Here is a 12947-nt window from a genome sequence, read left to right as displayed (position 1 = left end):
GATAAAGGAGGAGGTGTGGCCTCTGTATCCGTCAGCGCTGATGAAGGAGGGGGTGGCCTCTGTATCCGTCAACGCTGATGAAGGGGGTGTGGCCTCTGTATCCGTCAGCGCTGATGAAGGAGGAGGCGTGGCCTCTGTATCCGTCAGCGCTGATGAAGGAGGAGGCGTGGCCTCTGTATCCGTCAGTGCTGATGAAGGAGGAGGCGTGGCCTCTGTATCTGTCAGCACTGATGAAAGAGGGGGTGTGGCCTCTGTATCCGTCGGCGCTGATAAAGGGGGAGGTGTGGCCTTTGTATCCGTCAGCGCTGATGAAGGAGGAGGCGTGGCCTCTGTATCCGTCAGCGCTGATGAAGGGGGTGTGGCCTCTGTATGAAGGAGGAGGCTCTGACAAGTATGCTAATCAATGCTAATGAAGGTGTGGCCTCTGTATCTGTCAGCGCTGATGGAGGAGGAGGTGTGGCCTCTGTATCCGTCAGCGCTGATGAAGGAGGAGGCGTGGCCTCTGTATCCGTCAGCGCTGATGAAGGAGGAGGCGTGGCCTCTGTATTCGTCAGCGCTGATGAAAGAGGGGGTGTGGCCTCTGTATCCGTCAGTGCTGATAAAGGGGAGGTGTGGCCTCTGTATCCGTCAGCGCTGATGAAGGGGGAGGTGTGGCCTCTGTATCCGTCAGCGCTGATGAAGGGGGGTGTGGCCTCTGTATGAAGGAGGAGGTGTGGCCTCTGTATGAAGGGGGAGGTGTGGCCTCTGTATCCGTCAGTGCTGATGAAGGGGGAGGTGTGGCCTCTGTATGAAGGAGGAGGTGTGGCCTCTGTATGAAGGGGGAGGCGTGGCCTCTGTATCCGTCAGCGCTGATAAAGGGGGGTGTGGCCTCTGTATGAAGGAGGAGGTGTGGCCTCTGTATGAAGGAGGAGGTGTGGCCTCTGTATGAAGGAGGAGGTGTGGCCTCTGTATCACAGTCACAGTGGTCGAAGCCTCCCAATGGTTATAACGTGTTCGTAATTAAATTTTAATTGCTGGCACAAACTGAAATTCACCGCGTCTATCAAACCAGATAAGACAAATTCCTCTCTCTGTACTGAAAGTTAAAGCTTTCTCAATCCCATCGTACATCAATCATTGAGTGAGTGCTGGAGGGTTGGGGGGGGGGGGGGGGGTTTGAGGAGAGCTGAGGCGCTTGTTATATAAAGGCACTAGAAGTGATCACAGCTGTAGGTTTGAGCACCAGATTTCAGATGGTGCTGCACTGTTGCTGGCTGTGAGGGGATGAATGGAATTACAGGAAACCACCCACCCACGAGCCACTATACAGCACACACACACACACACACACACATTCCAGTGGGGGGTGGGGGTGGAGGGTGGTCTGGTTCACATTTGTTTTAAGAACACATTCTCTGAGCCGCTGTCTCTGTGAAATCCATCACTCATGTGAGTTGCTGAGCGCTCCAGCATCGAGGTCCTGTATGAAACAGACCTATGTCTGAAACACACACACACACACACACACACACACACACACACACACACACACACACACACACACACACACACACACACACACACAGAGGGAGAGAGAGCCTAACTCTTTCTAGTCAATCAGCACAGTGAAGGACATCTTGTTCGCCTCGCTTCACTTTGCTAATGGTGGATTCCTGAGTTGGGTTACACTTAAAGTAGCGCTGAGCTGAACAAAGCTCTCATCGTTCCCAACAGGAAGCAAAATGTGCTTCACCTCACCACTAGAACCTGAAAATTAAAAGTTTGTCTCCTAACAGAAGCTGCTTTGGAGCGACGCGCCCAGTGTCTCATGTCTGTTACCGGCATGAAGCTTCTAATGTTATAACAATTAAGCTGGTTTGGTAATAACTGGTCTTAATGCCATCATGCTCACACCCAGGGCGGCCTCACACACTACTACAGACTGTCTGGAGGAACGCCTGTAATTTGGCCTGTAATTCATCCCTCTGCATTGTGTCCTGCTCAGGATGGTGGTGAACCTGGAGTCTATTCCAGGGCAGGAGGTGGGAATTCTGAGCAGTTTCGAAGCGAGGCATTTTTGCGAGGCCACATGCGTTCGTGCTCACACACACACACACACACACACACGCACACACAGGAGACAAGTTATCACGGACAATCCACCTAGCAGAGGACATGAGAGAACACAGAGGAAGCTCATACGGACACACCTAGTAACCCGAGCTCAGGATCGCCCCGTTGACCCTGGAGCTGTGAAGGCGAAGCTCCCGACCTAATCTGTACTGGATATTTTCCCCCTCTGACATATGATGCATTTTTCTTGAACGTAAAGGATCTCATACACTCCTCCTATAAAGAAATCTGACAGGATGCCGAAAATCTTTTCCTAGACATATTCCAAATGTTTTTTTTTCCTGATTGTCGGTTTCCATGCTACGTATCGAAGCTTCCAACTGGCAAGTACGTGCGCAGGAAGTGATGATAATCAGAGATTAGCAGGATATGTGATTAGAGAGAACGTCTGCGTGGAAGGAAAACGATCTTCGATGGTACAGATGTGTTGCTGGTCTCTAACCGGATATGTGTGTGTGTGTGTGTGTGTGTGTGTGTGTGTGTGTGAGAAAGAGAGTATTGACTCATCTAAGCCCACCCAGCTGTTAGAATAATGCTAATAATGTTAAAAAAAGAGGATTCCTCAGGGCCTCCATCACGCTCCAGTGAGATTGATGAGCCTGGATAAGCTCTTGTACAGCACGACGCTGTCTTTTATACAGAAGTAAGACATTTTTCCTGCTGAAAATCTACTCACCCACGACCATTAGCGTGAACTCGAAGCCTCTCTTCACCGACTTTCTGTAAACTTGGTTGGGGAGGTTTGCGAAGCCCACATATCCGTCCAGGTTCTTCTGTTGCTGTGGGACAAAACCGGACACGATCTGCATTAACGATGGGTCTCGGGAAGATGACGAGATCCTAACGCTCTAGTTACATCAGCAGGTCAAAGCTTAACAGGTTTCCTCTCAAACTACGGCAACTCACCTAATGGCCACATATCTGATCCATTTTTAGTTCTATATAAAGGTGAATTCAGTAAGATTACTTTTTCCCCCCAGTCAATGAGCCCATTCGTCCTTTCCCACCAAAATGACTGGCATTGTGACCAAAATAAACATCGTGCAATGGAAGATTGTTTATCATCATGTTCTACATGTGCAAACTGGATAACGGGGTCGTACTTACAGCTACTTTGGAGATCATCAAGAGATCATTATTCCACATGATGATGGAGGAAGCGTAGGGAGGAGATGAAGAACCGGTCCATCAGGCGAATGAGAGAGAGAGAGAGAGAGAGAGAGAGAGAGAGAGAGAGAGAGAGAGAAAACGTGTTTTAGTGACAGTTAAGTCATGGCTGTTGATAATCAGTGGTGTTTATATGCAGCGCAGCATAAAAAGCAGATGTGTGTTTGAAAGCGCTGACACCTCCTCAGTCCATCTAATAAAAATAATCCGGGAGTTTCCCTGATCATCATCATCATCATCATCATCATCATCTGCACAAACGCCATGTTGTACTGCCATTTCTGTGAAGTGACCCTGACTAATTTGACTAAAACATTATTTTTTTAAAATAAAATTCAGGAAGTTAGACATACAGCTAAATATATCTAATAATCTGACTTAGATAAAGTTAGGACTTCTCGTAGGTGCGAGTTCCATTAGTGCATCTCACAGGGATCACGGGGAACCGAGAGTCGATCACAGACCCGGAGCACAACAACAACAACAACAACAACAACAACAACAGAAACAATTTAGAGATGCCAATCAGCCTACAGCATGTCATTGGACTGGGGCAGGAAAATACAGTAAAGAATGGGGAGAACAGATAAACTCCTCGCACACACACTCGCACACACACACTCGTGCACGCACCCACACTCGCGCACGCGCACACACTCGCGCACGCGCACACACACGCGCACGCGCACACACACGCGCACACACACTCTCGCACACACACACTCTCGCACTCTCTCACACTCTCTCGCACTCTCTCACACACACACTCTCACAGCTGTGATAGGAAACGAATCAGCATGGAGATGCTGTGTCTCATCTCCATAGCAGATGTTGATTATCTGCTCTGATGTTTCTCATAATTATCTATCTACCACAAGTGTGCCTGGGGAACAAGTGCATCAAATTAACCTGCCATTATATTGAAAATTTATCTTTCGACCAATCAGAATCGAGCATTAAACATGAACCGTCTGCAGTATGTTTCCCAAAGATGCTGGAGAACAGCGTAGCGACTCTTTGTTCGGTTTGGACAGACCGTGGTTAACTAAGCAGTGTCTCTCCTTCAGAGATAAAGTCAGAAACAACTGAACATCAGCAAATCTTTAGTCTCAGGAGGTTTTTTTTTTACCCCGAGTTTTGCAGACTCTGCCTTAATGAAGCAAATGTGCAGACACACTGCACCACTTCCTGCTGATCTTATCGGCCTGGAGGTTCCTCTACAGGACAGGTGTTTGTATAAGAGAAAAGAGAACGCACACGCGCACACACACACACACACACACACACACACACACACACACACACACACACACACACACACACACACACACACACACACAGGGGAAGTGACTGAGGTGTGAACCTGATGTTCCCCTTATAGAGTATACTCTGTGTACTCTGTGTATTAGAAGGGGAAGAGCAGCGTGTATGAACGTCTACTTCTCAAAAATAAACATGTTCGTTCACAGGAGTGTCACGGGTGTAAAAAAAGAACGAGGAAGAGCCGAGAGCAGAAAGAGTGGCTTTGAGTGAAGACATGTTTATACTTCACAATAACTACACAACTATTACTCCCAATATTTACACACGCTGGAGAGAGAGAGTGTGTGTGTGTGTGTGAGTGTGAGAGATAGAGTGAGTGAGAGAACGGCAGAGAGAGAGAAAGAGAGAGAGAGAGAAAGAAAGAAAGACAGAGAGAGAGAGAGAGCGAGAGAGAGAGAGAGAGAGAAAGAAAGACAGAGAGAGAGAGAGCAAGCAAAAGAGAGATAGAGAGTGAGAGAATGAGAGAGAGAGAGAGAGAGAGAGAGAGACAGAGAGAGAGAGAGAGAGAGAGTGTGTGAGTGTGAGAGTGAGAAAGAGAGAGAGAGAGTAATGGAGAAAGACTGACAGAGAGAATAAGAGAGCTGCTAAAAAGGCACAGAGTAACATAGAGAAAGAGGGAAAGAGAAAGAAAAAACAAAAATGAGAGCGAGAGTGAGCCTCAGGCAGAGAGAGAGAGAGAGAAAAACATTTCTGCACCAAGAAATGCTGTGAAGGAAGGATGGAGAAAAACAGGCTAAGGAATGAATGACCTTTTACATATGAGAAAGAGAGAGAGAGAGAGAGAGAGAGAGAGAGAGAGAGAGATAGAGAGATACTGTGACCTTCTCACACACTTAGTGACTAAATGGCTGATTAGAGTAATATCTTAATCCAGTAAAATACCATAGAGTATAAAGAATAAAAAGGAAGAGAATGAACTTGTTGACAAGTCAGATGGACACACTCCTCTCTCTGTCTCTCTCTCTCTCCGTCTCTCACAGTGACATGCTGCTGGACGACGTTTTAAAAGAAAGACCCTTCCCATGACCCTCATTCTGGAATCCTGCTACAGATCCGTCCGCCTTGCCGGAGAACACAACACGGTGCAGAGAGACGCTCCGATACACGAGACACAAACGCTCTCTCTTTCACTCTGTCTTCACTGGTGTCATGAACGTTCTGAACTTTCAGTAGCTAAACTGAGCAGAACGTAGTGAGATGTGAACCGTGGACCAAGTGTGAAACGGTTCAGCTGTGTCGTTCACTGGGTCACGGGAAATGTAGGAGCGCTCCTTTTAGGTTAGCAACGGTAAAAAGAATCAGAATCAAATCGTATCAGATCAGATTCAGCAGGATCGACTCGATAGATTAAGAACTGGAATTGTATCATTATGCGTCGGTCAATTCATCAGATACTGACTCGGTGTCTAAAGAATTGGAACCAAATCATTTCAGAATCGGTGGCATCGACAACCGACTTAATGCCTTAAGAATCGGAATTGAATCATATCGGATTCGCTGGTATTGACTCACGTCCTTAGGGATTGGAATTGTATAAAATTCCAAGATATATAAGATTCATCAAATACTAACTCAGAGTCGGTCGAATCATATCCGAGTCCGAATATCCGACTGCATCAGGAACTGGAACCGTATCATCTCGGATTGACCTCCCAGGTCAAAGTGAAAGAAATGGCTGCTTGAAACAGAGGTGCCTTTAATCGTTGTGTCTGCTGAGCAAGCGTGTGGTTTTTTACATCATTCTAGCAACTGTAACAGGACATGCTAACTCATCTGTGTGCGTTTCTGCGGTGGTGAAAAAGGTCAAAACGCTTTAGTTGCTTCACACGTCGTCACACAGTCGGGTACAAGAAAATAGAAACGATGCTCCATAACAGTCTGATTCACAACGGGCTCCTGAGAGCAGAAGATCCTGACCAGTCCAGAACTCGATCACTTAACATGTTACGCTCCATCTATTATCTGCGTAACTGAATTGTAAAGACTGCATATTTAATCAGGTTTCAGTTCTAACACCAGGGGAGCTGCGCAGCAGGAACGCAGACGTATCTGTACCGTCTCACACCAACGTATAACATCCTCAAATCCTATCAAGAGGATCAGGGTTTTAGTTCAGAGATCAGAAATCCTCCGGCTGCGGTTTGCCACTTAAAGGTGCGGTCCCCGTCGTTCGAAAGCCAATGTTGACATTTGAAATCACCAAAACAAACACGCCCCTAACCCAAATGGGCCCCGCCCTTGTATCGATAGCTCCGCCCACACATACATACGTAACCCAGGCAACTACTGGAAAGAAATGTGTTTATCATACAGGGTTTCTGCAGGGTTTAATCAGTCAAATTTAAGACTTTTTAAGACCTTTTTATGGCCATTATGATTTGAATTTATGACCTACACGAATTACGATAAAGAACGCCTTCTTTTTCTTGAGTATCAAGAACACAGGAACACTTAACAATTGTAACACTGTAAATTAACATTGTAAATTAACAATTATTTTATGGCATTACTTTCCAAAAATAACAAGTCAGTCAGTCAGTGTCTGTCAAAATATTTCTCAGGTCGTCTCCCTTAATGGTGATCTCCTACTCAACCTTTTTCAGCTCAGCCAACTTCTCCTTGCTTGCCCGCCTGAGGGCGTTTGATTTTGAAAGGAGCTGGGCCATCTTTGAACCCGATTTGCCCTCTGCTTCCTCTGCCAGCAGTATGAACAGTATTCAACACCCACAGGACCTCCGCTTTCAGTGGTGATGTTGATCCGAAAACACTGTGTGTGGCACTGGATGTGACAGAAACGGAATCCCGCACTGTACCGGGTAACGTTAGTGACGGAGCCGAACAAAACTGACGGATCGCCTGCACCCGCTGCAGGCCTTTTACAGCAACGATATGCTTTTCCGACTTTGCATGTGACTTCAAGGCTGTTATGACTAAACTAGACAGCTCCAACGTCTTCTTACACAGAGTGCAATAGGATTGATACCGATTGTTAGCGACGGGATTGAGCCAGCTACTAAACGCACCGTCTTCGAGCCACAGATCGTTAAAGGTACATTTTCCCATTGTGATTTAAATTAAACTAAGCAGTGACTCAGTATGATACAGTATGTTCGGAGTTCGCGCGGGTTTCTGTGAAAGTCCTTCCGACAAGTCTGTATGCTGCCGCATGGACCTTGTAGTTCTGGAACGCTGTGATACCAGTGTGATACCACCCAGATTCCTCATACAGAACTACAACAGGTGAAACAAATGAATGCCATTGCCGCCGCGAGAGCATTTTGATTGAAGAACAAATTAATGGACGAGCAGATCAATTTAAGACGTGGCTAAATGTTTGTTTCCATGACCTTGTATGGAAAATCCGGACGTTTTTATGTCTTTTTATGGCCTTAAATTCTTATTGTTAAATTTATGACTTATGTCTTTTTATGACCCCGCGGAAACCCTGATCATAGCTGAGAACGATACGATTGCAGATAAACAAACAAGCAAAAATGGGTTAGAAGCATAATCATGCAAAGGACGGCATTATCGTAAGCCTTTCTTCGCTTTCTTTCTTTGTTTTTATGTCTGGCTACACGTTAGTTTTGTTTTGTTTGGCGTCCCAACGCAGTTTTCTGAAGCATTTCTCAAACAACGGAGACCCCACCTTTAAGCTGTATACGCTTGCACGAAGTCCGAGAGCGAGATGGACATCACGGTCATACAGGTGCAGAATGTGTCCAAGAAATGACGTGCGAGTGCATTTTCAGCGCCGCTCACTTCTACACACCCACCATCAAAGGACTCGTGGCTTTGTGGTCTTCTTAAATACAAGCCGTGCAACACTGAACTGGTCCCAAATAAATAAATAAAACAAACTGTGACTGTGAATCAGACATAAGCAAACTGAGCAATGAGCAAACAAACGCAGGGGTGCCAACATGGATGACTGGAAAAATCCCATAATACAGGTGTAAAAACAAAACCTTAGTACAATACAGATGACAGGGAAACCACCTCTTTGCTCAGGCTGATCTAATCCCATCACATGGGTTCCTGCAAGAAAAAGACCTGCTGTGCTGCCCGGGACCGAGGAAAAAGTTGTTCAGGGTCACGGATTTGTGTTGAAGAACAAGCAGATCAGCATGAACACCGTCAGCATTATTACAAACACGAATCGCTCGCGCGCTCGCTCTCTCTATCAGGATGCAAATGTCAACCAAAACATAAGGTGGCTTTTCAAAGCTCGCTCTCCGGCAGGCTGCGGACAGGATTTGTTTACGAGGCCACATCGAGTTGGTGTTTTAAAGCCCAATGTCCGAGTACAGTACAGCATCTTCAAAAGAACCGTCATGCACCTAAAACTCTGAGGTTTCTAAAATGACACAAATGACAGACATTAGACGCATCGCCTCCTGTATAGACGGTGGTTCACGTTAAAGTGCCACGGTTTTGTGACGAGGTCTTCACCAGACAGCGTCATCTAATCCGTCTGACTCGAGTTCAGTGTTCAGTGACGTGGTGTTCAGGCTACTCCGTGATCAGGTCAACCAAACTTCACCACACTACAAGGTCTGAATCGGTGGTGATTTGAGTGACCAGGTCTCATTTCAATAAAATCAGCTGCTATCTTGTGTCAGTAAACCATCACTAGTCTGTGTTTCCTTACACCTCACTGGATTCCTTCGGTCATGACAGGAGAGGCTCTAAGCTTCGGGGCAATTATATATATAAAAAAAATATATATTGCAATCCAGAATGCCTAAACAGAAAGAAAAAGATTCTTCCTGGTAGCTGTTTGTTCAGTAACTTTACAGGAGGATGTGTGTGGTAATTATGACGAAGTGGTGGAGATAAGAGCGCTATATAAACCACAGGGACGGGAGTGTGCTTGTGTACGCATGCCAATGCACTTATGCGTACTACATCCACACACCACGATCCACACCTTATCTCTCGTACAAGCTGCACTAGGAACTTAATAACTCTCTTAAAAGCTGCAAAAATTATAACGCTCCGCAATTCACTCGGTTCATTTTGGTTTCAGAGAGCGACGAGAGAAATGAGCCAGCACTTCCTGGATCGTCTTTGTACCGCAGAAAACACTTGCAAAGCCTCTAAAGCAGGATATGTTCACATCTTTAGGGTCAGGTCAGGTCACATGTGCTATGTATCTCCTGGGGTCATGTGATACAAGAAGAAAAAAGGCTGTGAACTTTTCCCATAAGGTTTAAATGTAAGATTAAGTAATAGGTAAGATCTTTTTTTAGTCCACGTATCCACAAAGCCCTGCTCCTAAAACATACAAAATCCTCCTCATAATTATTCATGAAGATGTGACGATGTGGGCAGTTTGTATTACTAACAAATGAAAAATATTGACTATTGCACCTTTCCCTTGTTAACAACTCACCATAATTATATTCCCTGCTTCATAACTATAAGTACTGCATTATCAGGACTGTCAGTAATTACATCATCCGTATACGTAACACTACTGCTGCTGTATAGTGTACAAAAGCACAAAACTGCACAATATTGTTATTTGCACTACTATGCATTCTCACACTTTATGTACATTACTGATTTGTCATATATTCTGGATTGCCTCGTCTAGTCTGTTTCGCCTCGTCTAGTCTGTATAATCTGTTTCGTCCCGTCTAGTCTGTTTCGTCCGGTCCAGTCTGTTTCGTCCGGTCCAGTCTGTTTCGTCCCGTCTAGTCTGTTTCGTCTGGTCCAGTCTGTTTCGTCCCGTCCCGTCTAGTCTGTTTCGTCCCGTCCCGTCTAGTCTGTTTCGTCCCGTCCCGTCTAGTCTGTTTCGTCCCGTCCCGTCTAGTCTGTTTCGTCCGGTCCAGTCTGTTTCGTCCCGTCCCGTCTGTTTCGTCTCGTCCCGTCTAGTCTGTTTCGTCCCGTCCCGTCTGTTTCGTCCCGTCCCGTCTAGTCTGTTTCGTCCCGTCCCGTCTAGTCTGTTTCGTCCCGTCCCGTCTAGTCTGTTTCGTCCCGTCCCGTCTAGTCTGTTTCGTCCCGTCCCGTCTGTTTCGTCCCGTCCCGTCTAGTCTGTTTCGTCCGGTCCAGTCTGTTTCGTCCCGTCCCGTCTAGTCTGTTTCGTCCCGTCCAGTCTGTTTCGTCCCGTCCCGTCTAGTCTGTTTCGTCCCGTCCAGTCTGTTTCGTCCCATCCCGTCTGTTTCGTCTCGTCCCGTCTAGTCTGTTTCGTCCCGTCCCGTCTAGTCTGTTTCGTCCCGTCCCGTCTAGTCTGTTTCGTCTCGTCCCGTCTAGTCTGTTTCGTCTCGTCCCGTCTAGTCTGTTTCGTCTCGTCCCGTCTAGTCTGTTTCGTCGCGTCCCGTCTAGTCTGTTTTGTCTCATCTCGTCTGTTTTGTCTTGTATAGTCCAAGCTAAATGTATAGTATAGTGTTATTTATGTCTGTACTTTACAGTCAGCAACAGCTGGAAACAAATTCCTCGTGTGTGTCGACAGACTTGGCCAATGAACCTGATTCTGAATCTGATTCTTTAATGCGTGCGTGCGTGCGTGCGTGTGTGGGTGTGTGTGTGTGAGTGAGAATCTGGGTTAACAGGTTAGGACACATGCCTCAATAGGGTTAGAAAGTGCTGCAAACAAACCCCTTAAAACGCGTGTGAATAAGAAACCGTGCAGTTTTCAGTAAACTCTCCTGTCAACACTCATTACACTAAAGCGTTATAAAGGCTGTGTTTATTAGTGAATCACACCTCAGTGAATCCCCCAGTGTATAAACTACTCCTGTAAGACTTTTATATAAAACATACAGCAGACACAGAGCTTAATATTTACATATATAAAGTAATCGATTCGCTATGATTCACAGCTCTGACTCTTAGCTTCACTCAGCTAACGTGAAGAGAAGGAGAAAAAAAGCAAAGTCCTCACAGGAAACCCGGATTTCTTCCGTTTTTAAACATCCACTGTGTTTCCAAACAACATTAAAACAACCTGGCTGACGTTTGTCTACAATCTAAACGCCTTTAGACGTAAAGCGAGCTCAGACTTACCCATTATTATGTTGACGTACCCGAGTCGCCTCAGTAACCGAGTCTCTCACACCGACATTCCGACTCACGGCAACTCCTCGATTCCTCACAGCGCATTTACGTAAACAGCGTAACGTACGTCCCCCTCCCTCAGTGTCAACGCACCCAGGCTACGTAGATAAAGTCGCGAATAGCCGCAGAGAACAAGACAAAGTCTCGCGATATTTCCTGTCACGCCAAATAAATGTGTTTATTTTATTTTTTTTCATAGTTTTTTTTTGTTTTTCGCTGATAGACTCAGACATAAAAAGCTAAATCATCTGTATAAATCTTTTTTTAATTTAAAATAAAGCTTCAGTACAGCTTTTAGTAAAACTGCTATAGAACAAAATACTTCTGACTTCTGTACATTTAATGTTAAGTAAAAACTTAAGGTCCAAGGAACATATCTGATAATATATTTATAATATTTTAATGTCTCCGTTTTATTCACGCAACACTTAATCTGAAAATAAAACCCCCTGTTCTCACATGTTACATTGCTTCCATCTGTTGGTCAAATCTCAATATGACATGTGAGTCTTCAATAACACAATTCGGGCGTTGTAATATGTTCATAACACGTATATATATATTTGAACTATATATATATTTGAACTATATATATATATATATATAGTTCAAATATAACTATAGTTATATAGTATTATTATAGTTATAGTATTATTATTATAATACTATTATATACTAATATATAATATATTATTATAGTATTTATAACTATTTATGATCACAATGGTGATCAGTGATTGGTTCTCCTTATATTTGAACTATATATAATGAGAACCAATCACTGATCACCATTGTTCCCAAAAACCTATCACTAATCACCATTGTTCCCAACAACCAATCACTAATCACCATTATTTCCAACAACCAATCACTGATCACCATTGTTCCCAACAACCAATCACTGACCAATATTGTTCCCAACAACCAATCACTAATCACCATTGTTCCCAACAACCATTCACTGATCACCATTGTTCCCAAAAACCTATCACTAATCACCATTGTTCCCAACAACCAATCACTAATCACCATTATTTCCAACAACCAATCACTGATCACCATTGTTCCCAAAAACCAATCACTAATCACCATTGTTCCCAACAACCAATCACAGATCACCATTGTTCCCAACAACCAATCACTGATCACCATTGTTCCCAACAACCAATCACTGACCAATATTGTTCCCAACAACCAATCACTAATCACCATTGTTCCCAACAACCAATCACAGATCACCATTGTTCCCAACAACCAATCACTGATCACCATTGTTCCTCAAC

The 12947-nt window shown here is 44.9% G+C and overlaps 1 protein-coding gene across 2 annotated transcripts in view; it reads right to left on the bottom strand.

The window, feature by feature from the left end:
- The window catches only part of septin7a (septin 7a), a 33722-nt gene extending 30786 nt beyond the window's left edge, over positions 1–2936 (bottom strand). For both annotated transcript variants that reach the window (XM_060865481.1, XM_060865482.1), the window contains exon 1: positions 2789–2936. In XM_060865481.1, the coding sequence (XP_060721464.1) occupies positions 2789–2921 (133 nt within the window). In that variant the 5' untranslated portion in view covers positions 2922–2936. The remainder of the gene's footprint in view (positions 1–2788) is intronic.
- Between the last annotated feature and the right edge of the window lie 10011 nt (positions 2937–12947).

The sequence above is a fragment of the Tachysurus vachellii genome, chromosome 3, assembly GCF_030014155.1.
Source record: "Tachysurus vachellii isolate PV-2020 chromosome 3, HZAU_Pvac_v1, whole genome shotgun sequence".
NCBI classification, from domain to species: domain Eukaryota; kingdom Metazoa; phylum Chordata; class Actinopteri; order Siluriformes; family Bagridae; genus Tachysurus; species Tachysurus vachellii.
This window is presented reverse-complemented; position numbering and strand designations above follow the sequence as displayed.